This window comes from Excalfactoria chinensis, chromosome 7 (genome assembly GCF_039878825.1).
Source record: "Excalfactoria chinensis isolate bCotChi1 chromosome 7, bCotChi1.hap2, whole genome shotgun sequence".
Classification (NCBI taxonomy): Eukaryota; Metazoa; Chordata; class Aves; order Galliformes; family Phasianidae; genus Excalfactoria; species Excalfactoria chinensis.
The window spans coordinates 26,117,520-26,143,042 of NC_092831.1; the positions used below are offsets into that span (position 1 = coordinate 26,117,520).

General features: G+C 45.1%; 2 protein-coding genes across 2 annotated transcripts in view; one reads left to right on the forward strand and one right to left on the reverse strand.

Annotated features, from left to right (window-relative positions):
- Positions 1–1,609: 1,609 nt before the first annotated feature.
- ATIC (5-aminoimidazole-4-carboxamide ribonucleotide formyltransferase/IMP cyclohydrolase) lies at positions 1,610–18,625 on the reverse strand. The gene is made up of 16 exons (XM_072341692.1): positions 18,338–18,625; positions 18,078–18,204; positions 17,618–17,694; positions 16,745–16,811; positions 15,430–15,518; positions 13,375–13,526; positions 13,090–13,246; positions 10,983–11,108; positions 10,738–10,845; positions 10,082–10,167; positions 9,170–9,259; positions 8,011–8,139; positions 7,155–7,247; positions 3,428–3,610; positions 2,528–2,683; positions 1,610–2,121 (listed from the first exon to the last, which is right to left on the reverse strand). Exons 1-16 carry the CDS (start codon positions 18,357–18,359, stop codon positions 2,002–2,004), a joined length of 1,782 nt encoding a protein of 593 aa, XP_072197793.1. The 5' UTR covers positions 18,360–18,625; the 3' UTR covers positions 1,610–2,001.
- The window catches only part of ABCA12 (ATP binding cassette subfamily A member 12), a 98,250-nt gene continuing 91,046 nt past the window's right edge, over positions 18,320–25,523 (forward strand). The window contains exons 1-3 of the mRNA XM_072341693.1: positions 18,320–18,373; positions 19,912–19,971; positions 20,250–20,409. Of these exons, the coding sequence (XP_072197794.1) occupies positions 20,407–20,409 (3 nt within the window). The 5' untranslated portion in view covers positions 18,320–18,373; positions 19,912–19,971; positions 20,250–20,406. The remainder of the gene's footprint in view (positions 18,374–19,911; positions 19,972–20,249; positions 20,410–25,523) is intronic.

Below are 25,523 nucleotides of genomic sequence, written 5' to 3' on the forward strand. Positions count from 1 at the left end.
GCAGTGGTGTGAAGCAGAGCTGTCAGCAGCCCGCTCTTCAAACATCAAGTGCAGGGATCAGACCTACCTCCTGTGAGAACAGACACGCTCTCTGCTGTGGGAAATGGATGCTAAGCAGAGCTGGGCAGGTAGCATAGAATCACTGCAGGCATCCATTCAGTTAGCAGATGAGCACAGCTCGTAAGGAATGCATCAGAAAGGGAGCTGGCTAGATGCTTATTATCAGCCTCAGTACTTTAGATCAGGATACAGAACAGGCTAATGGATTCTGAGGGACCCTTATGGCACAGTACACACGGGCTGCAGTTCAAACAGTGACTGAAAAGGCACATTAGAAGTGGAAGAGAAGTCTCAAACTCAACTTTTTAGAAGTATATACTAATAAAAACCACAAGGACTCCAACCACTGCTATTCCACAGGAAGCAATGGCATAGAAAGCAGTTACACTGGCTAGGGCTGGGGTTAGCAAAGTCAGCAAGGGAGCTTTACAGCACTGATTAATGCAGTGCTTTCATTCTGGGCTACTGTCTTAATCTGGCACTCTAAAGCCTCTCAGCTTTGCTCAGTTGTGGGTAAGAGAGGCAGGACTGCAGCTCAAGGAAGCGTCACACGCTTTCAAGGCATCTCAATAAACCCCAAAGGGTTTTTCTCTGCTAACCTTCACATGTTGGTGTGATGGTGTACAGAGAGGACACTGTAAAAGAAGGTGAGGAAGGTGGCTAGGGAACAGCACGCACACACATGCAGGTGTGCACACCTGCCTGACACAGGTCTTCCCCCATGCCAAAGGATGGCAACAAGAAGCCTTCATGAAACAGAGCTTGTTCGTTCCATTTGAACAGCACAACCCAAGGAGGAAACCCTAGGTCTTGTTTCTGACCACCGTGCAAGCAGCCCTTATTGTCACAGAGTCAGTCACCACAAGTAAATCAAAATCCATGCCCACAGTCCTGGCAAGGCAGAGTTCAAATGTGCTGAATGCTAACTGTGCAGAGTGGAGAATGGAAGCAGCTTCAGGCAAACTGCTTCCCACGTGCCTGTGTCTGAACTATGAACTGAGCTCTGTGCCTGGGAACAAGCATGACTAAATAGTTGGAATAATACAAGAATAGTTATGTATAGAATAATACAAGAATAGCTGTAACTAGATAGCCAGAGGATATCTATGGGAAAAACTCACCAACTCTGACACCTTCAGTTAAGATAGAAAATGTTGAGACTTGACACCAGAACTCCACAAAGCAGCAATGTCCAGAAAGAGACGCTGCCTTAGTGGTGGTCAGCCCTTAAATGAAATCTAGGAGAGGTGGAGTCAGACTCCTCCCCTTTCAGGAGCACAGCTGAAGTACCTTCACCTGTGCTCCCTCAGATGGTTTAATCAGAGGTTCAGGCTGTGATTAAAAGTTTCCCATACAATGACAAACTTGCAGCAGTGAGCTCTGCCACCTTTAAGACACCAACCTGATGCTGCCTCCAGCCAAAAGTCCATCTAGGGCAGGGCTGAGCACGGAACTTGCATAAAGGATCCACTTCCCTCACCCCACAATGGATCAGAAGCACCTGCAGAAAAGCACATGCTAATTCCAAAGTAGAGGCTCAGTCCAGTTTACAACCCAGCCTTTTACCCATTCATTCAATAAGCCGGCCATAAGCCAAACTCACACCATTCCATGTCCTTTTAATGAAGTGGTAATGTGTGCCATAAGATTTACTTCAAAAATAAACCTCAGGACACGGTATTTGGACGACATAAGACAATCTTCGTATAGCTAAGAATCACATGTTTATTTATAAGAGACATGAAGAAATGTAGGACAGCCTTTTCTACATTAGAGGTCAACCACCTGCACTATTATCCTCTGCTAGTGCTGGGAAAGGTCTTCTTTGCAGATCTTATTAAACACAGACTGCAGTTGCCTCCCCATCAAGCTGGTGATGCTCCAGTCATTGTTGCTGGTGAGACTGTGACCAAACAGGGGCCACAGCAGCCCACAGGAAGCTCAGTGATGGAACAGCCGAAGGTTGGTGTGGATAAGAGTTATTCCCAGCTCATTGCAAGCTTCAATCACAACCTCGTCAGCAGCAGAGCCAGATGGGGCAGCGATGAACTGAACTCCACTCTGAACAACGACAGAGATAAGAAGAGGGATTAGAAGACTGAGAAACCAAATGGCCCCAAAAAGGAGCCTCACTTCTTCATTAACATCTCCCTCCAAGCACTGAAAAAACAACAGCTTCCATTGCTCGAAGCAATTCAAAGAGGAGCTCCTCATCTGAGTGCTCAGCTCTTTCCATAGCTCAAGAGTAAAATGGCTCCTCTGGAAGCGAGAGGCTTTGTCTTGATCTTAAGCTTATTTTTTGTGTGTGTGTGTTTTGAAATAAAATTTACTACTGTTTTCATCCTAAACCAAGAACCCAGTAACCACACCACCACCCTGCCCAGGACACCCTCAGTACAGAACAGAGGCACTCCCTAGAGCTGCACACTGCACTCAAGCAGGAAGCCCAGCCGTGATAAGACCTTACCCGTTTGGCTCTGTCAACATTATCCCTAAAAGGGAAGAAGGCATCGGAGCTGAGGGAGACAGCAGTCAGCTTGGCAATCCACTGCTTCTTGTCAGCTTCCGTTAGCTGTGCGGGTACCTCTTCAAACATGGCCTGCCACTTCACCAGGTCCTCATCCTGGAGGAATGAGAAGTGGCAGCTCAGCCCCAAGGCTCCAGCTGCTGGCAGGACCCACTCGGGGCACACTGGGATGAGTGATGGCATCCCTCTGACCCAGTTCAGCTGTGCTTTCTGCTCCCCCAGCTCTGCTGGTGACAATCTTGCACCAGAAATTTTACACACCCAAGTGATGGTGGGAATGCACTGCTAATGTCAGCTCTTCCTGCATCCTTTAAACACCATCCCTTCCCCTCTGCACCCCAAAACTCAAGAGATCTCCTCCAAGATGCCCTGTTCAGCCTGCCTGCTGCTCTGTGTCAATGCCACCACACACCACCTGGGTGTGGGGGATGACTTTGCAAACGGCAAACAGCTTGGTTTGTGATTCACCTTCTGAACAGCACCGAAGTTCTTATCCCCTTAAACCAGCAGCCACTCCGAGATGATTCATTCAGTCCCCAGTCCAGCTCTTGGCTTTCAATACTTAAAAAGGACATGCTATTTTCTTGTCTCACTTGTACTGAGGAGGTCAAAGCGATTCCAGGAATCCAAAATGCCGTAGAAGCAAACAGCGAAGCGCCAGAAGGAACAGCCAGCAGGCACGACGGGGCAGGGAGAACTTAAAAACTGAAGCTTTAACCCTGCCTTAACACCAGGGGCAAACGTCCAAGGACACCAAGCTGCACAGCAAAGTGCAGAGCAGGCTCCAGGACCTCAGGCAATGGGTGCAGCATCAGAGATACAATCCAGGAACCCTCTTACCTCTCCAATGGTGCCAGTGACGTACTGATCGATGGCGTTGGAGACCTCTGCTCTCTTTACTCCTGCTTTAAACTTCATGGAGAGCACACGGGGGTGGTGCCGCAGCCACCAGCTGTTGGCCTTGTCACCAGCCAGGCGTGTGCAGTGGATGCGGGACTGCTGGCCCGCCCCGATGCCAATGACCTGAAGAGTGAACACAAAACACCATCACACCCCACTTCAGAGCAATTAGCAAAGACCTCCCACAAATTAGTTGCACCTTACCGGATCAGAGAGAAAACACAGGTAATTAGCAAGGAAAACCAGGAAAATAACTGCATCCCCAATCCCATCACCTGGATATAGGGACAGGCAACCCTGAAGCCACACATCACAGCCCAACACACAAAGCAAACAAGCCCTGGCATCTTATCTAGGTGAGTGCAAGCTTGCACTGGAGACAAAGTCAACACTTAGAGTGCTGACACTGCTGAAAATTAAATGTTGCTGGGGACATCTTGGCAGTGTCCTCTGGGATATGTAGTTTTTTTAATGATCCATACAGCACATGATGTTATGATGTGGAATATTGACAGCAACATTACAAAACCATGACATTACCAGACACTGGCAATACAACACCAGCTTCACTCTTCTCAGGAATCAGGGAAACTCAGTATTGTCCGAGTCAGTATATTATGCTTTCATGCCTCATTACATTCAAGTCTGGAGCCAGACCAGGCAATGCTGTGTGTCTGTGGCAAGCTCTCACGCTCCCCTTCAGCCAAGATGAAATGATCAGTGTGTAAACACAGCTACTGAGCTGGGGGTCTGCCTGCTGCTCCTCAGCCCTCTGCCACAAGAGCATGCCAGGCAGACCAATACAACATCTAGTCATACCACGGCTGTCAAACCTCAGGCTGGTAGCTTTCCTCCGCGGATTTCAGAGGTTCTGCTTCCCAAAAAGAGCTCCTGCCATTTCATACCAGAGATCTGTCAGAAAGCAAGACTCCATTCCATAATACCCTGCCCCTGTGAAGCCAGAGCTGAACTGTTCACCAGATTGCTCGCACGGGGTATCGCTCCAGGGATGCTGTGTTGTTGAAGCCAGCACTTCTGGCCACCGCCTCAGAGTTTCCAGCTCAGACTGCAGCAGATGGTAAAGCTATAAGTCTAGCACTGCCCTCAAAGGAATGAATCATTTGTCTTTAATTAATCAAGACACAGTGACTTCACCTCTTACCAGAACCATAAAAACATGCTGCTGGATACTGTTCCCTCAAGGAACAAATGAAAGGAGTTGGGCTGCTATCTAATATCACCTGCTCAGCTATAACTGAACAGTCATCAGCACTTAGTAAATTCATAAGGATATTGGTGTCACGATAAGTATTAAATAGGTTCTGTGCTTCTCATGGCTTAAGGACACTTTCCCCCCCTAGCAAACAGTCCTTGATGTCTAACCTATGCTCCTTACACTCCATCTGTTCCATCTTCAAACTTGCATGGGATTTTGCATCTCAAGGAAGCTCAGTGCCAGCAGCACACAGCTACACTGTCTCATTAGTGAGGCTCCTCTTCCCTACACAGCCAAGGGGAAATCACCATCTTCACACAGCACACACCTTAATTCACCCAGCCTTTAAGTGTGGGCTTAGCAAGGCAGGTCAGGCTAGCACAGAAGTTCATAGCTGGGGTTGCAGGCCAAAATAACGTGTCCTGTAAGTGATTCACTTGGCTCAAAGCAAAGCCAAACGTGTCTGGGCTAACCCACGACAGTGTCCCATAGGTAGAATATGGGGCAAAAGCACAGAGTGGATGGGATGGGTAATGCCCAAAGAAGCTCTGCAGAATGGTGCATGTTAGCCTGGATTTAGTCAGATATGCTCTGATTGATGAGTGAAAACAAACTCTAAATACATCTGGAGTTATAAGATCAAATAAAGGGCTTCACAACTGAGAGGGCAATGCAGCACTGATGGAAAACAGTACGGTAAATTAACAGGTTTGGTTTATCCCGCTCCGCAGAGAATAAAGAAAGAATCATTTAGAATTGAAGTCCAATAGCATCGCTGGAGAAAGTGTAAGCCAGCACATTGCAGACTTTGGCTCAGCTGCACTGAAAGTCAGACAGGACGAGTGCAAGTGTTTATTGCAATTAGTGGCAGTTGACTTCCTGCAAATTAAGTGACACTCGTGTCCATTAATGCTTCCTCCCACTCCAGCCTTCCCTAGGACTCATTAACACCAAGGCCCAGCTGGAGCAGTAGTGAAGTCAGGCTGTCAAAAAGGCTCTGGTTATCTGATGCATGGGAGTGCAGAAACAGAACAGAAACAGTGCAAAGCTGAAACAACCCCTGCAAAAACAAAAGCAACAGAACTGAAAGAACACTGGATTCCCCCAGCTTGGCTCACACAACTCACATAAATAACTCACATCCTGGAAATGCGTTTGAATTGGATATTACTTCTTGTTCCCCATCCTTTATCTGTGCTATTTTCCTTTGCACCCAAATATTCCTGAGCACAGCTGATGTCACATCATGATAGGCAATATGATCAGTAGTTAATTCTGCATAGCATCTCCAAAACAGACCTGAGCTTAACAGCTTCTTAAGACTGATTTCCTGCCCATCTGAACCTTGGGAACAACAGTCTCACTGCTGAACAGTCTCAAGAGGCTTTTTTGATGTTTTAAACCTGGCAGACAGCTGCAATCCGAGCTCCTCCATCATCACCTATAGCATGCTATGCTGCTATTTCTGCATATGGACTGTAGTGAGTCTCGTTAGGAAGACATTAAGCTTTGATTTGAAGACCCAACACAGATCTGCCACTCTTGTTGAGTAAGCGACCGGAGTGACTGCTGACCTTTATGAGTGCAGCACACAAACCTCTGATCTTCACCTCTTTGCCCTTCCTGTCACATATACAGCAAACCAAGACAATGCACATTAATACTTGACTGAAACGCATCCCTGCAAATACACAAAGCATCAATGAAGCAAGGCTGGTTACACCCCTGCCTGCCCACGCTGCCTTCCACTCCTCCCTCATGCCCTTTTCCTTCCACATGGTACACACATTACCACATACATTTCAGAAACAGCTGCAGCAACACGTTAAGTTTAGATTTAGAAAAAAATCACTAGAGGAAACTGCTTCTGTATTAAGGGAAAAGGAACAAAGATAGCCCCAGAACAAAGGTGACACTATGAGAATCAATGTGCTCGAGGACAGCGACCCACTCAAGAGCAAGAAAAAAAATACAGAGAGGAACAAGAAAACTGCCAGGTCTCCAGAGGTGTTTTCAAGAACCATGCAGCACATGACCCTAGAAAATACTGTGAGGCAGTGCTGCAATGTTTCCAGGCTGCAAAAACAATCTGACGCATGCAGACGCAAGAAGAACAGCACTGCAGTTCATTCACAGTCCGTACCTGAAATGTAATGTTCTGTGAACACTGTTTGATCCATTCTGATAACTGTCTAGAGCAGTTCACCTATATTTCATACAACCACAGAATGGCCTGGGTTGAAAAGGATCACAGTGATTGTCTAGTTTTAACCCCCTGCTATATGCAGGGTCATCAACCACCAGACCGGGCTGCCCAGAGCCACATCCAGCCTAGGATATTTGTTTCAGAGCTTCCTCTTCACTACATGATTTAAAACCCTGTACCTGACCGAAGCACTCTGATCAGCTTGTCTTGGAAGCACGGTCCCCAGACCAGTCTGCTTTGGTTACCTGCCCATCCTTGGCGTAGCACACTGAGTTGGACTGGGTGTATTTGACAGCAATGCTGGCAACAATCAGGTCTCGGACAGCAGACTCAGGCAGCTGAAACAAAATACCATTGTCAATCTCACTGACTCAGTCTTACCAGGTCCAGATGATTCTGTCACTGGCCCTCATCCTGCAAGGTCTTCTGTATTTGCTCCCTGTCCTCAGAAGTGCTCACAGGCCAAAAGTTAAGCATATACTCAACTATGCACAGGACCATAGAAGCAGCTCATGAAATCCACATTAAGTGTTGATTTAAGTACACTCCGTTGCTAATTTATTAATATGATATTTATTACCTCAAGGTCTGAGCTTGCTTGTGATCCTATGACTAATAACATACTCGCTAACATCTGGTTTTTTAATGAGAACAATGAGACACAGAAATAACTAATAGTTATCTGATGACGTGAACCCTAAGTGATGAGCAACATCAGGAAGGCCAGAATTTATGTACTGTATATACGAGGGAGAACAACACAGTGAGTCAGAGTGAGATCACAGTGGATCTCTAGAACACACCATCTCACCATAAGAAATAAAACAAAATGACTTCTTATAAATAGGAAATATAAATATTTTGGTATTCTGACATCAAGGACAGGGCCCAGCTTTTCTTATTTACACAAGGAATCATAACAAAAGCAAACTACCCTGATTTGCCCAAGCACTTTTGGCCAAAAAGCTTGCTGCATTATTTTGTTGAAAGTTTGTCATTACAATGCAAGAGCTCTTAAAATAGAGTAGTACTGACTTCCTTGATGAAAGCACATCAATTGGCCCTACTAGGTTTTTAGCTCATTTATCTTCTAAGACTTACAGTTTTATTCTTTGTAACGATGTTCTTGAACAAGGACCTGTCAATGACTGCATTGTTTCTCTTCTGCATGAGCTGCAATCCATAGAGGGTTCGAATCTCATTGTCATCTGGCTCATAATTAGGGTCCATCTAAAAGCCAAAAGACAGGGCAATAAAACACTGAGCTCTTCAAAGCTCTAGTAATAGTTCAGGTTACAACATCCTCAAAAGAATCCAGAAGAAGCAAACTGATTAGAGGAAGCAGTATTAGAACATCAGGAGTTAGAATCAATTGGAGCACTAAGATCTCAACAGCAGGAGATGACATTGAAGGAGTGAAGAGGGAACCATCAATATTAAAAGCCAAAAAGTCTACAACATCTTCATATCTCTCACAGTGAGGTAAAAGTATCTAAAAAGATCTGTCATGTCTTCCACAGCAAAGTTAAGTTAGAAATGTTTTGAGAAGGGTTTATATACACCTTAATGTACAACTCCCAATGCCTTCAACATTAAACTGGTGAACAGGATTATTTCCAGAGATGCATTTCCCTGGGGAACACCCATACAAGCCTGCAGCACAGTTAGGCCACACAACTGTATGGGGCCAAGTTAAACGGAACTGTTAAACTGCACTAAGGTCTACCCAAGCACAGATGATTCAGAGTTCTGATAGCCCCTGTTCAGCTAATTGAGACATGGAGTAAACCAGATTAAGGCTACTAGCTCCAAATACAAGCACGCACATGCTTTGTATCATTTTGCTAACCCCTTTAAGTTAGTTCAGATCAACCTTCCTTAGTATTCCTATTCAGACAAGCCCTAAAGCTACAGACTTAACCAATACAAACTCATCCTTGCAAAGCTAATTGAATTCAGAAGGTAATCAGCTGCCAAGATTGTCTGCAATTTCATTCCTGCTTGCCTGAAGCTCTGGAGCCATCTTCTACAGTTCCCTTGGTAGCAACACTACAATTGCAACTTCAGCTAAGCCTTGGATTTTCTTTCCATAACACTAATGTTCTGTGCTCGTGTGTTGCTCAGATTCAGACAGAAGCAGGACATGTTTTGCTTACACTGCAGGGAATCCTGGACTCCAGATAGCTGTGGGTGCTATCCAGACACTAACATCTGGTACAGGAAGAGCACTGCAGGGCTGCAGGGCAGCAGGACTACAAACCTGGAGGACACAGTAGCCACCATTCTTCTTTTTGGAAAGGATTTTGAGAGCTTCTTCCTCATAACCAGGAGCTACCACACCATCAGATACCTGCAACACAGAGATCTCAGCAACTGTACCATAAACAGAGGGGCTAATACTGCAAACTCTCCCTGTCGTATCCAGAAAAGTAAAGGTTTGCCCCTCAGAGGTCTTTAAGTACAATAAAGTACCAAAGGCACTACTATAGTATGTGTCTCAGTCCTTGAAACAGGAAACAGCAGAACAGCAGTGGTGTTCAGCCCATAGCAGCAGTTAGGAAAAAAACCATCTCGCTTTAAACACAACAGAATTAATAACTAATATACTCTCCTAGGGGTAAAACTACCAATGTGTGACATACTCACTTCTCAGCTCCAAAATGCCTAAAAAAAATAATTCTCTCTATAATAGTCATTTCAACAGTGACCCTCTTGATGACACAAAGTCAACAAAACACTGCCTTAACAGTGCTGGAGAAAAGAGTTTACATTAATCAGTGCCATGAAGCGTGAAGTTTAAATGTATTTTGTTCATATTCTCATCTCCTAACAATGATGGGTTTTTTGTTTTGTTGTTTTCATAGAGTACCAAATGTTGTCCTCACAAACCAGCCAAACACCACCTTTCATTTATTTCAAAAGAAATCCGCAGTGCACACGACAGCCCCTTGCACTGTGCTTTCTCCTCCCAAGAAAATCACAAGCAACACACAACAGGATGAGAGTCCTGTAAAGCATCAGCTCCCAGCACCCCAGACAGTGCATTACCCAAAAAGCCAATAAACTGTCTTGAGTTATCGAATCCAAACATGAATGGCTGCTACAAACCAACAATTCAAATCTACTGTGATGCTCCTTTTTCCCTCACATGATTTACTGCTGCTCAACGAACCTCTCTGGAAATAATCTTAGCAGTAGGCACATCACAGGTATCAGACAAGGCAATGAAGTCACCAAAAGAAGACATCCGATCAGCACCTGCAAAAAAGACATTTTCCAGTCTCCAACTATGGCAGAATATTCCCACCAGTCATACAATGGTTTTGTGCGGGCAGTGACCAAAAGTGGTCCCTAAAGTAGTGAAAAATAAGGACACATGCTACTGTACCCTTCAACTTAATTTCATCTAAGTTCCCTTTGTCTTCCATAATCTGTCAGATTCTGTTTGTTTCTTGCCAGAGACAATGAAATAATTAGCAAGCTATCTCAGCTAAGCAGAGGAGGGAATTCTGATTTATGGGAGTTTGTTCTTTCTGTAACCTCCGAATTTCAAAAGCATTAAATATCACCCACCAAATACTGGGTAGAAACATTCAAGTATTCCCTAACATCCTATATGCAGTAGAAGGCTGAGCATGCTTCCAGCCAAGCTCACTCAGCAATTTCTGATATGTGGGCAGTTCATTTAGTCAGTTGCCTATGGAGAAAAGCCTAAAGAGGAGGAGTAGTCTACAAAGGGAAGAGCCAGCAAAGCACAAAATATGCTGTCCAGAGTAGAGCCTTAAGCAGAGCTCTTCAGACAGGTTGGTTTATTTCTGGGCCTCTCACCTCTGCTTCGAGCGTAGGCAGATGCCAAGGGTGTTAAAGTCTTGTGTAAATCATGCACCATGCAGACTTGTGCCTCTTCCTCACTGAGAGGTACTCCAACAGCAGCACCTAGTGGGAAACACAAGCCAGGGCACTCAAATCAGAACCCTTCCTTGAGCCCTGACAAGACACAGATATCACTGGTAGGGCCTGCCAAGATCCAGCCCATTCAAAAAGAAAAGTATGGCAGCATGGAGCCACTCTACCTGCAGGACTGACGTGTTTGAAGGAGGCTGCAGCAGGGATCCCTAATGCCTGCTTGAGTTCCTTCACCAGCTGCCAGGCGTTGAGAGCATCACACAGGTTGATAAACCCTGGAGAGCCATTCACCACTGCAAATGTAGCATACAAACAGGTTAACGCAGGCAATGCCTTCTGTAAGGTGGAAAGGCACAAAGATGATAACAAATAATCAAAAGATTATTTATAAGGAAAGACTCACCAATATGGAAGCCTTCATTGGGAAATGCTGAGGCAACCTCCAACAGGGAGCAATCTCCAAGAGATGCTGCCTTAGTGGTGGTCAGCCCTTAAATGAGTTCTAGAGGAGGTGGAGTCAAGCTCTACCCCTTCTAGGAGCACAGCTAAATTACTCTCACCTGTGCTCCCACAGCTGACCAATACTTGCCTCAGCTAATTAATCAGAGGTTCAGGCTGTGATTACCAGTTTCTCATACACCTTCTCCCTAGAGTCTGCAAAGCAAGACATTGTCCCAGTACACCTCCCCTTCTGGGAAAGAAGGGGGAGGAAAAAAAGAATAATCCCCCCTCATGTATTTGAGATCTCCAGCTGACAGCAATTTGGAGCACAGTCATCTCTTTCTGAGGGAGCCTAACAGAGCTGGATTTTCACTGAGATGCATAGGCACTGCTGTCAGCGAGGAACACAGGAAGCACAGCCCTCGTTCCATAGCAGACAAGTTTCTTAACAAACCTAGTAAATTTGGGTGGCTGTGACTCAACAAAGTACTCACGCAATAGCCAAACTCAATACATAGCATCTCCAAATGAACCACTCACAGCCACAAAGCTGAAGCATGGATTTCTGACAAAAGGACTAAGAGTAGAAGTCCTTTGAAAGTTTGCTCCCAAAACCTTTAGCCCCAGCACACATAAAAGTGCAAGATCAGCATTGACAAAGCAGGACTGGGATCATATGAGAAGCTTAAACAACTCTTCTCTCTTGAAATGTAATAATACATAGCCAGACAGGTGAACACAATATTGTTCTGCTACCTAACCTAGGAGGCAGACTTGAAAGTAAATCAGCTTCCAGTGCAGAACAGAAAAGCCTCCTAGGAGCTACAAGGCAGAGCATCTTTTCACCAACACTAAAAATGATCTTAAGAAAGAAAGCCTGGCTACTTTCGTTCTCTCCAAACCAGAGATTCCCCCATGGCAGTAAGGCTGTGCTGGGCATGCACCCGGTGAAAAGGAGACAACAGACACCAGACCTGTCTCAGCCCTTGCAAGTCAAACTGTTATTCCCTGCCACTGTCACCATTAGCAGCAACAGCATTCTGGAAAATTGAGGCAATAAACCCCTGCTCAAAACCGCTGCAGAAAGAAAAGAAAGAAAAAAATCATTCAGGCCTACAGAAGAACAGCTTGATTTCTGGACAGCAATTGGTGACATGAAAAGATTGGGCATGTACTAAATGCAGACAATGAGGAGTAAAGGATCTTGAAATGATGACAACTTTTCCTCAGCAAAATCTCAAGCTGATGTCAAACAAGAAGCCCATTACGTAGATCTGCCTGAAATGTCTTCAGTGCGGACACATCAACCTTCACCGAGAGAATACAGAGCTAACATTAAGTCTCTTGGGGATCAGCAGACAAGCTTTTATGTCTCACGCAGCTCAACCTTTCCACTGCAAAACCAGTGCCCCTCAGTGTAAAGTGGCTTAACGTAACACACTACTGGGTATCTGTATGGGAAACTGTTAAAGCACAAACCTCTGATTAACCATCTGCAGCAAGTGACAGGTCAGTTGTGCTCCCAGAAGGGGTGAAGCTTGACTCCACCTCTCCTAGATCCCATTTAAGGGCTGACCACCACTAAGGCAGCATCTCTTCCTGGAGATTGCTCCTATGTGGAGTTTCTACAGCAAGCCTCAACACTGCTGAGTCTTTCCTATGTAAGCTCTGGCTACCCATCAATTTCACCTTTGTATAATTATGACTATACAGCATCCCTTGCACTAAGGTACAAGACGGTATCTCAGTTCTAAAGGCACTGGCAGACATGCCTGTTTGCCCACCCACCCTCTTTTATTGCTGCCCTAGAGCTCCCCCTTGTCAGGGCCTCACCTGTCAGGGGAAGCTTAGGCCTCGTGGTGTAGAGCTGTGCAGGACTCTGGTGAGGATTCATGCCGTACCTCAGGGGCAGCTGTGACACCCCCTTGCTGTACTCCTTTCTAAAGTAGTCAGAGATGGCTGCATCATACTGAGCAGTGTGGGTGAAAGCCTAGGGGCAGAACAGGGGATGCTTTGTCAGCTTACAAACATCCAAGTACAAATGATTTGGTGTTTAATGAAATGAATAAATGAAAGACAAACTAGCCTAGCCCTCTGCTGTGAGCAAGCATGACCAACCTTTAGAGCAAGGTGACGTCTGGTTTCTACAGAAGTGTCTTTGTCCTTCGATGCTGCCATCTCCTTAGCTACAGAAGAGTAGTCTGCAGGATCACACACAACTGTCACACGAGCATGGTTCTTAGCAGCTGCCCGGAGCAAGGCAACTCCTCCTGCAAGAGAAGCATGGCGGCATGAGGCACTTCTCATCTGAACACAGCATAACCACGTGGGAGGCCAAGAAGGGACATGCACCAAGCTGTCATTTGTGCCAAATGGATGTGCCCACCTCCCCAGGCTCTGTTGAGAAAAGAGGCCATAACAGCATCTTGAAAACGCTCAAGGCAGTCAGCTACTATTATTCAAACCAGTGCTGAAGGTGCAAAAAAACAGCACAGCTGCAGGGATGAGAAAATGAGCCCCATGCTGTGCAAAGCACCTGGGGAAAGAACACCTTCCAGCAGCACAGCCACATCCTAAAGAGGACAGCTATCTGCACATACTGCTTTAACACCATTCTCTGCAACGCTGGGCTGGGGAGGAGTCTACAGGAAGATTTATTTCTACTCTACCAAGCAAGTGAGGTACTCAAATCTCTCTGCAAATATTAATGAATACTGTGCAGGTCCTCTGTGTGAGATAAAATGCCATGCCTCCCCCTTAAATCTGACTCTGCACAGCGATTATAACACTTTAAATCATACAGGATACTAGGCTGTAGCAACAGAAAAGCAGAGGCTGGCACTGCTACATACAGAGCAAGTACTACTTCATAAAACATTTAATAGAGAGCTCTGCTGGGCATCATTTGGACTAAACTACTGCAAGAAAATTCAATCCCTATCCAATCTCATGGCACAAAACTGTGCCTGCACTGTGCACAAGCTGCCGTGCAGAGATGCTACAGTGAAGTAAAGGCAAGTCTTTGGGGGTTAATAACCAGCATGAAGAACAGAACTGCTGATAATGCAGGCATCCGTGCTTCTAAACTCAGATCCCTAACTACCTTCCTGCATATGCAGACCCACTTCTTTCCCTGTAATATCTTCCTGGCTCAGCCTCTTCTCCAAAACCAGTTTTTATTTTTATTACATTGCCAAAGGTTCTAAAAGAGATTTAATTGGTTCTCAGTAGGAAGCATGCTCTACATTCTCTTTCCTTGTAGGCCTCTTATGTTGATAAGTGCTCACCTTCCCCATTTACACAGCATGGCCTGCCAGCCTATTAAAACAGCCACTTCCTATTGCTTAAAAGCAAAGAGGTTTACCCTGCTACGCCCTTCAGTCTCTTCCTTGCAGCCCTCAAGATCCTCAGCTGACTACAGTGAAAAAAGGGAAAAAGCCACCAGGAAAACTATTCTCCTGCATGTTCCTAGGAAGTGAGGCAGAAGACAAAATTTGTGGCCCCTCTTCTTTCTTTCCCAGAGGAAGGCAGTTGCAATAAGAGCTCCAGACCTACTACAGTATTAGATGCTCACCATGTCAAGGTGAGATTGGCTGTCAAAAGAATTAGTTTGCAAGTTACCAGCAGGTCATTTCTACACACAGTCATTTTCTAGTGCCTTGACACAAAGAAGTTCTCAGTAACACCCTTCCTTCTTGAATATTCCCACAACACACCAGCAGCCTGGCTTGGTAGTCATTAATTTATTTTCATATGCCAACTACCATGGATGTGATGTTTTGATTGCGTGATGAGGATAATCCTATTGCTGTCAAAATCTTCATAGATGACCTGGTAACTATTGCTAGGAACAAGTAACCCATATGAAATAAGTGGCCAGCTCACATGGAAACAGACAGAAACATTTTAGGGTATAGGATCAGGTTTCCTCATCTCCTCCCTTCAGCCACAGCACAGAAATAGTTCCTGTGACCATAACTTAGAAAAGGAGTATAGCAAAAGCATTTTGTTCAGTAGTACAGCATCCTAAAGTTACAAACTCACTCCCTGTACATCAAACAGTCTGATGATTCCTCACGAGCAAACAAGGCCTCCAAATGAAAAGAAGAGGACTGATATCACTTAAACCATCAAGGCTGCCTGGAAAACAGGTTTATTCTTCCTTTAACTTACCAATGTCAATCTTTTCCACTGCTTCTGGTACAGTTACACCCGGAGAAGATACAGTCTTCACAAAGGGGTAGAGGTTACACACTACAACTCTGAGAATTAAGGGGAAAAGCAGAGTTACTCAGAAAGAAACTGAAAGGTCAAGCTTGATTTGATATGCACAAGGTATTTTATCAGTGTTCCTGTGGTCCTGCTTTTCAGATCTGTGATCAACATAAGACCAAATAGGCAAGGCTTCTTTCTGCAGAAGACTTAAGAATGGTGGTGCTTAGTCATAATGCAAGAGGTGTTACAGTGGCAAAACACCATGAATGGTAGTGGCATAGGCACATACAAGTTAACACTATGTAACAAGTTAACATACAGTGTAACTCAGCAGAGCCTGCTTTAAAACACAGCGTATTGTGAACAACTCCCACCAAGGAATCATCCATGAGAACTTCTGTAGTTTTAAATTCTGCGTTTTCAAATTCAGCCTGGAAACCCATTCATCCTAGGCTCATATCTTTTAAAATAATTTTTAAAAGAAAACCAAGATGGACTCTGGCCTAATCATCATAGGCAATCTATATCCCCTGTCTTGGCTACACCTACAATTTATTATGTTCGATTCAACCACTTATTCCTAAATCTAAGCAGTGACAAAAGCAGATGCTTACAATCACGAGGTTAGAAGCTAAAATCAAGTAGTTAAAACAGCTGCCCTGCATAAGAACAGTAAGTAAGTGCATTCTAACAAAAACAGAAAAGAAATCTTGTGCATGTGTTAGTGCATGAACTATAACACTTCATTTTCTGGCTCCAACTCCTTCTCAGGGTGGCCAAGTAAGTTTTCTGGTTTATATCTGCTTTCTGCCTGTACAAATGATGCACGTTCTTGACCTGTTTTGCATATCTAGTCTTTACTCGTGTTGAAACTCAGTAAACATTATGTAAATCTCAAAGGGTATGTTTACTAAGCAAGTATTTCAAAATCAGGAATTGCCATCTGATCAAACAGCCAGAGCCAAGCTTGAGAGGAGCTGTACCAGCTCCAAAAGCAGAGTTCAACTTTGCAGTAACAGCAATGAGACTTGTTGTTGGGCCTTAAAAATCACAGATAAACAAAAGAAATTAAAAACCCCGTGGAAAACATGTTGTAACTTTCTTTAAAGCATTTGTTAAGTGCAGAAAATCACACTCTTGAAAACATAACATCTCCCAAGAGGAAGAAGACAGCAGTTCTTCTGCTGTGCAGATCCCCACTGCTCCCATCCACCAGCACTGAATGATCTCCAACATTCATTTCTCATTACATCTCACCCTCCCCAAAATTTACCTTACAAGGCTGAAATCTTGTTTGTTCATATCAGCGTTATCCTCTGGAATATTGCGAGCCAAGATACCTAGTTACAAAAATAGAACATCCTCATTAAAATAAAGAACTGATGCCACAACAAATGTTTTTGTAATTCAGCACTTCTCTTCAGACTATGCTTCTCCCCAGACCCATAAGCTTCCTTACTTGATGGTCCTCAGGCTCTCTTCCATTTCCCTGGCTCTATGGCTATTCAAATTCCATATTAACAACTTTCTCCCCCCTCCCCATCCCCAATACAAAATCTTAGAAGATTAATAAGCATTCCCTTGGTAACCTGGAAATGGTAAAGCTGACAAGGAGATAATGGAGATGAAAAAGGTACCCGTCACTCATCAGCCAGCAGTAAGCAATGCCTATGAAACAACTGAAGCAAGAGGCCGTGCCTTTAGTGGAACAGCACAGGCTGAGGTCAAGGAGCCAGGAACGATGCAGAAATCACCCACTAAAGACTATGCTGTCATGTTCCTTATGCTGCATACCAGATTCACCTACAGGTTAAAAATCAGTGGAGCTCTCTGCCTCAACAGGCCCAAAATTGCCCAAACAAAGAATTCACAACTGCATTTACAGAGGAGCCCCATTACTTCTAGCTCCGGGGAGGAAACGCTCTAATTGCAGAGATGCCAGCCTAACAACAGAAGTAATTCAGCCACCACATGCTTCTTCTCCACCTTGTGCATCATACCTCCCCTTTTGCTGCTAAAGCAAATCTGTATTCATTTCTCAGTTCTTCCTCACGATCCTTAAAAAGACATTAATCAATCCCTTCTTTCCACCCTCGCTGCCCATGGATTTCTCTTTCAGACTGAAAATACAGCAGCAGAAACATACCAGCATGCACTGCAGGATGAAGGGTTTTCACACGTCCTCCTAACATCTCAGGGAACCCCGTCAGGTCCGAAACATCTCTGCTCAATGAGAAAACACACAGCATCATCAACTGCAGTGCCACAATGACTTCACCTATAGGGCCAGTGTTTAATTACCGTTAGAGGACAGATAGATCTACTGGCAATGTTATTAAGACACATCATTCAGATGGAACTTTTCAGCTCGCAGAAGGAGCTGTATCTCTTGGATTTACCCAGGGAGTGGAAGGTTGCAATCTTTTGCAACGCCATCCTTTGGGAATACTCATCCCCTATGGAGAGGAAAAAGTGCTTTGCATTGGGCTTCACTGATAACCAAGCAAGCACGTGGGCAGTAAGTCTGAGTGTTGGACGGCAGAAAACAGGGCAGCCAGTGCTGAGGAGCAGCTGTCCCGCAGCGCAGCACGGGGCCATACATGTACCTGACGGGCAGCCCTGCATCCCTCAGGGCCGTGGCCGTTCCTCCCGAAGCGATGAGGCCCAGACCCAACGCGTTCAGGCTCCTGGCGAATTCCACCAGGCCGGCCTTCTCCGAGACGCTGAGTAAAGCTGAAAGGCGAAAAGGCCACGGATGAGGCCTTCAGAAGCTCCACGAGGCACCAACCCACCCCTCTGCACACAACCGCCGCGCGGCCGCCATGTCGCGAGCCTTTCTCCGCCCCCCCATTCCAGCCCGCGTTACCGAGCTGCTGCCGGGCCGCCATGGCGAGCGTTGCGGGTGAGAGACGGAGGAAGGAAAGGAGCGATCGAGGGAGGCCCGAGGGGATTTGGGCTCTAGCGGTAGCACCACGTGAGACCTCCGCCCCACCCCGGGTCGGGAGGGCGGGGAGGAAGAGGCAGAGCTCGGGTTAAATATTGCTGCTTAAAGGGTGTGCTGCACCCCTCAGGTGGGGGGCTGGAGGCCTGCAGCTGTGTGGGGAGCTGCTGCGGCCTGCCTGGCTGTCGTCTGAGCAGCTGTTCCCAACGATCTGCCTCGTGATTTCCATAGAATCATGGGGTTATTGGGCTTGAACAGATCGCTAGAATCATGCAGTCTGATCACAGCCCGTCCCCGCTGTGTCCCTCGGCGCCACATCTTATATGTCTCCAGAGATGGTGACCGGCTGCTCCCTGGGACCTGAGCCAGCACAGCACCGCTCTTTCTAATAAACTGTGCCTAAAATCCAACCCCAACTTCCCCTGGTGCAACTTCAGGCTGTCAAATTTATCCTAAGCTTTGATTTGGGGCTTCCACATGTGCATCTGTTGGGCTTTTATCTCCCAAAGAGCCATTCCCTGCACACTGGGAGCAAGGCAGGCTGTGCATTAGAAAGAAGTACGAAATGCAAGTTTGTAGATCCTGCAGAAAACTGGGAAGCACACCCAGAAAACAGGGCTGTTGTGATTTGTGTGTCTCTAGGCTTGGGCAGTATTGTCTGTGTAAGAAGGAGTCAAGCAAGACATACAGAACACTAAATAAAGTCGGTATATGTATTACTCTGAGTAGCAGCTAGTGACAAGCAGTAATAAATTACCGCTCAGGAGCGCGGCTGGGGCCAAATGAAAATATACTGCTAAGTGGTACATGAGCACCATCATTATGAAAATACATACCTTGGAGAGAACTGTGGCTGCACACGGAGTGCAGAGCGGTGCAGCCGAGGTGGGCTTTGGGGATGATTAATGGATGTGAAAATGAAAGATTTGACGGAGCTCTGCATATTTATCTGGGGTTGGAGAGCAATTGCATATTCTGGGGCAGCATCTGAGGCGCTAAGGACCACTGTGCATGCTGCTTGCAAAGCAGGGTGTTTGGAGATGCTGCAGATGCAGGCAGATGGCCATGCCAGCATATGCACAAGAGGACAGAGCTGATACTGCTTTCAGACAAATAAAGAGGCGTTACCAGCATAAATAGTGACATTCGGGATTTTTTGCTTGTCTAGCAAGTTTGCTGTCCCTTGGATTGAGGTGAGGCTCCTGTTTGCACAGGGGCTTGCGTGCACAGGGGGAGGTTTGAGTTTACACCGTGTCCTCTTGGACTGATGTCTGAGTAGGGCTGTCCTGGCTGTGTGCTCTTGTGTACGGATTTGGATATGACAGAAACATCCTGGTTTTGGGGTGGCCACACCAAGAAAATAAATCACCTGCCTCCCAAAATGTCTAGTTTTGCTTTATAGAACTTAACTGACTAACTGGGGTGGTTTTTCTTTGGTGATATTTACAGGATATTCAGTTATCTTGTGCTCTGCTCACATTCCTTTATTTATTCGATAGGAACGATGTCTGACTGAAGCCAAGAGTGCAGTAGCATTACAATGGAAATCACGGGAAGAGGTAAATACTACAATTATAGATACTAAATTAAGGTTATTTCTAAATTGTACCAGGCCTACATCCAGGAGAGAAAATTCAGACTTAGTTAGCAATGTGCTCTGCTGTGTTAGTAGAGAGATGTAAAAGGAAGGTGAAACTGAATAGACATACAAAAGGGACGGTGTTCCTGGTCTTGCTGTTGTCAAAACAATACCCTATAGCAATGCTTTCCAGCTTAGCTGTAAGTCCCTATTTAAGCTTATTATATATATATAAATATATTTATATATATTATATAGGAGGCCAACCTAGGTTTCTCTGGCTATCACTGCAGCTGCTTGGGGGCTGGCAGAAGAGTGGACTTGACCTTGCACTGAACCAGGAAAGGCCCAATCCAGATGTAGGAAGCAAAGCACAAGACCCTGCAACCCTGCCTCAAGAAGCAAGGTGTCATCCATGGTGAGTGCTGCAACAGTGGCCTCAGCAAACATGCCTCACGGCCATGAGGTGCTTTGCTAAAAGAACATTACTGTGTGTATTGCTACATGGACAAAAAGTCTTCAGCTTGGAAATTATTCATCATACCATGTCTAGTTTCACTTGGTTCACATACAAACAACCTCTTGCCTCTTTTATGTACTTTCTGAACTGCCTTCACATAGAAATTGCTCTGCCTTGGCATAGTCATATTTAGGAAGATGTAGGGCAGATGCATACATGTATAGCCAAACAGTTTTATTTACTGGCAGTTATTTAAATAGGAAATAGGGAAGTTGCAGTAGAAATGCTAAGTTATAGCTTGAAGCAGTTATTGAGCATCTGGTGGAAGGCAGGGCCAACCCAGCGGAGCTCAGGTACATCCAGTGCATCTGAGTGACCAGAAGGGATGGAGCCAGGATCCACCCCTTCCCAGACCTCATTAATGGGTTGGCAGTGGAAGCTGAAATATCATATGGAGATTTCTGTATGCCAAAGGCCTTCTGAGCATAAGTAGTTTCTTTCCTTTGTTTCTTTGTCCGTGGCTCTTGTATTTGGGTGAACCCTCACTTGCTGTAGCTTAAGACCTTGCTATCCTGTTGTCACTGTTGCGCTTCCTATTGCATTACAGAAGTGTAAGTGAGGAACATGCTGCAGCCCTCCTGCCATCTGCCTTGTTCTGCTTGACATCTTCCTTCAGGATGCTTTTTGCTATATGCTGGACCTCAGCTTCTCTAGGTGCCTTATAGTCAAAGACTTTAGTTTTGCAAGAATCTGTATACATCCCTACAGTCAGTATTATGAGATTACACATCACAGCTTTGAGAACTCATAAAAGTGATTGCTCAAGCAGGCTCCAAATGCCTTGTCTCAAATATAACACGGCAGGGATGGGAATGAAATGCGTAATATAGGTTGTTTTTTAATGGCTAGTATTGTATCTTTCTTGGATTGCTTGCTTTTATCTACCTTTTTGCTTTAAGAGCTTGCAAGAACTGTAGGGTGAAGTCTTTTGGGGGTATTCCAGGAGAAAAAGAGTTGCTAAGCTCTTTAACTGAGATCAAAAGCTGTCTCATGCTGTCCAGGCCATTTGCCACCAAATCTGTGAGCTGACTTCAGCAGCTGAGCTGATGAATGGCCTAGCTGGGAGTAACTGGAGAGACTCAAGAGCTTTCATTTTGTGTTGATTTTTCAACCCTAACACTGGAGAAGCTGTTGGTACCCCATCCTTGGCAGTACCCAGGGCCAGACTGGATGGGGTCCTGGGCAGTCCAGTCTGGTAGGCAGAAATCAGCCCACAGCAGGGGCTGGAACTGAATGGGCTTTAAGGTCCCTTCCAAGCCATGCTGTGAGTCTGTGAATCCTGAGCACCTTTTCTTTCGCTGTGCTCCCATTCAGATCACCTCCTTGGGGCTGGCGTACTCTCTACTAGCTGTCTGTAAATCCATCATCGTAGTCACATAAAGATGCAGAGATGATGCTAAGATTCAGAGACACCAGAGAGTTTTGTGTGCACAATGGGTTTTAAAGCTTATGTCTCCATTTCAAGCACCAACATAAGTTGTTGGGTTTTCCCAAAGCTTTGCTATTAATTCCAATGCTTTTTCTGCAAAAGAAACAATTTCCTTGTAATAGAACAAATTTTGCAGATTTCAGCCTGAGTTATTCTCATAACGCCCTGGATTATGAATGAGACCCAAAGGTGCATAAGCCAAACAACAATTTATTTTCTGAATGTTCCCATTCCTTTCCTCACAGTGGTTTGTTCCTATCCAAGCACAGAAAGAATAATAATAATAATAAAGTAAGAAAGAGTTTTTTCTGTTGGCAAATTGTTGTGTATTCTATTGTCTGGAACTCCCGTGCAGTGAGATAGTGAATCCCAGAGCATAAGACCCTGCGTCAATGAGTGAGGAAGCAGCCTGTGATGTGTAAGCAAAGGGGCAAAGCAGTGTCTCACAGAGAAGGTGAGCTGTCTATTGCAGGGCTGCTGCAGAGCTGTGCAGGGAGCGGGTTCCCACTAGGGTGCGCTAGGGCAGTTAAAATGGAGATGGTGACCTTCTGGGATCAGAATGGAAGCAGTAAAGATGCTTGTAAGAAATGGCACCTTTGCACTTAAAGCGGAGGATGTGATTGGTTTCCCCATCTTTTGGCTACAGCTTTTCACCTGGGAGAGGGTGAAGCACACTGTGAAGATAGTGCTCAGTGAAGCTGCCTGAGTGCACTGAAGTTTGGGCTGGAAGAGACCCTGTGGAAGAAGAGATGATGAAATGCCCCCTGGGTGGGGTGAGAGCCTGAAGGCAGAGGTGACAGTTCTGTCCACCAGGCATCATCTGTTGTAGGGCGAGGGGGATCTGCAGCAAAAAGCAAAACAGATAGTCACACAGGAGTTCTTAGTACACAATACAAATAGTGTCAAGGCTGATAATAAAGTGTCAGGAGGCATATGGAAATCAGTGAAGCTTGGCCTGAAAGCCTTGCAACAGATTAAGAAGAAACATGCATTTTTGTACAGTAATCCAGCCTCAGTCATCTTTGGTTGGCAAAGTCCCTGAGATACTTGTCTAGGGAAGAGACAGACTGAAGACAGTGAGAGAGAAAAGCTGGGTGGAAGCCTAGGCTTAGGCAAAGGTAAACAAAACCCATCATTCAGTTCCACTAAAAAATCCTGCTCATCTTTCTGTCAAATGCCAAGGAATGGCTTGCAGGGAAAGGCCAACTCTGTGAACTGTGGGACCCAGGAAACCCTGTCAGGCTGCGTTTCAGGAGACCTGACAGCAAATGCAGACAGAGCTGCTATATTGCAGCATGCCTGATAAAATGGCAGCTGGTCAAAGGCAGCTGGAGGCTCCCCTGGAAAGCCAGACATAGGAGGCTGTTGATATATGTTATGCTTAGAGCTAACTGTGATCTGAACCCCAGAGAGTTGGGATGTAGAGTAAGGAGTCTTGCCTCAGTGTCTTGTGGTCTCAATAGGAATGTGGCTAAACAGGATGGAAAAAGACAGTTGTACATGTGACATGTCGAGCATCATATAGCAGTCAGTGCCACAGCTGGTGAGACCCTGGAGCAGTCTCTAATTGGCAGATGTTTTTATTATAGCAGACTTTCTTAGGGTTGGTTTGGTTTTGGTTGTTTGTGTTTTGTTTGTTTGTTTGTTTTCTTGTTGTTTTTTGCTGATTTCACACATAATAAAGACAGGAGGATGGAGGGAGAATGAAGTTTTTTTTTTCATAAATCACTTTTATTTTTTCAGCCTCCAAGGAAACTGGACTAGGTCGATGTGTTTTGGGTTGAGAAACATGGATAACATCTTACTGAAGGGGGGGAGGGAAGAAAATGAATGTTGTTTCTTTTCTTCAGTGCTTAAAACTCAGCGGCTTTTGATTCCTCAGGAGTATCTTGTGCTTTCTGAAATGCTTCTATCCTGTATGCCCTGCATTCATAATCAGCTGTGGCTCCATCTTTTGCTTCTGACCTTCCTTGCTCTGAGTCTCCAGTCACAACAGGACAAATTCTGTCTTTTCAGAGCTGTCTCTCTGAAGTGTTACAGCAAGAAATGACCAGAGGAGAAAGTTTATTTCCCCAGAAAACATCACTGAACCAGCTCTTTTTCACCTAAATCAAAGCCAAGCTTTTCATTAAAAAAAGCCAACCAGCCAAACAAGCATTTGAAAATGATCAAGAGGCCTTAAAATTAACATTTCCTGGTTGCAGAATAAAGAATAGTATTTTGCAGATAATATTTTTGCAGGAGAAATAGGATTTAGTCATGCAGCTAATTACCCTGGAGCTGCAGAGCTGTGATGTTCACGGTACCTACCAGTGTACAAGCTGTGTCCTGCCTTGCTTGTTGATTTCTGCAGCTCAAATGCACAGAAGAAACCTGCACCCAACCCCTCCAGGGAGAGAACAGGATTACTGTTGGCTTTGCATAAGAACTCTCTCCTCCACACTCTGCGCAGTTCAGATGTTGTAACCGTGCCCATCTCTGCTCTGTGCCTCTTTCTCTGGAGTCACTGGGGCCATCAGTTATGCTTTGACTAGGAGGAGAGCTGGCCTGGGGAAACATTTATAATGTTCTTTTAAAGGTTATTTGTTACTGTCTTTTTCAAAGTGATTTCATCTTTGCTGTTTTATAGGCACAAGTGCTCAAAATTCCAGTGGCAAGCAGGAGTGAGAGTGGATATCCAAGCTCTCAGGAAGCAGCCATTATCACCAAGTTTTATTGTGAAATGGATCAGTTGGCAGGAAGCGTATCTGTCAGCCCTCAATCACATTTGGAGGACGGGACAGTCATTTGGCTGAGCTTAGGTTAATCATCACCTGGTTCCCACTGCACTACGGCTCTGTGCAGTGGGAGGGAACCATTGGCTTTATTATTAGTTGCGAGATGTAGGCCTCTAAGATCCACCACTGCACCAAGGAGCAGGCAGTCAAATGATGCCAGAGCGGCAAGGCTCTTTTCCTGGGTGAAATTAACAGGTGCATGGGAATAAAATAGTTGGCCCTCTATGAGATGAGTTCAGTGGTAAAAAACATCCTGGGACTCTGGCCAAGGCAGCAAGGCCAGAGGGAACAGTTAGAGTAATGTAATGGGGATTCCTGCAAAATACTGCTATGGACTTCCAACTGTATTCTTCAATTTAGCTAGCTAATGTTTTCTTCAGCACTGGCTTTTAATTAATGATAATATTATTAATCACATATTTACGGGCTCAACCCATCCTTATGAGACTTGGGTAACTAACAAGGACTGGTAACACTTCAGTTTATTTTGCTGCGTTTTATTGACTAATATAATGTGGTTGAAAAGAAGCAAGCATGCTGGGAGCAGAATCTCCAAAACATAACATTTTGCTGACAATATGCAACACCTAACTATTTCTGGAGAGCTGAAGAATAGAATTATTTTATTTGCACTTGTTTTTATTTACATTGCTTTCCACTATCAGAACCTGAAGAAGAACTTGCCTGGATCTGGTCATGTCCGTTTAACTCATTTTGTGTTCATAAACACAGTGGGAAGGGATGATTTCTTGAAGCCAAAGACTGTTTTATCACAATAGGTCAGGTAAATGTCCTTTAAATAGAAC

Excerpts from the sequence above, each read along its gene's own strand:
- ATIC (XM_072341692.1), bottom strand. The coding sequence starts at position 18,359 with ATGGCGGCCCGGCAGCAGCTCG. Across the intron at positions 18,205-18,337 it reads GGCGGCCCGGCAGCAGCTCG|CTTTACTCAGCGTCTCGGAG; the intron begins GTAACGCGGGCT and ends TTCGCCTTTCAG. Across the intron at positions 9,260-10,081 it reads CTAAGATTATTTCCAGAGAG|GTATCTGATGGTGTGGTAGC; the intron begins GTTCGTTGAGCA and ends TCTGTGTTGCAG.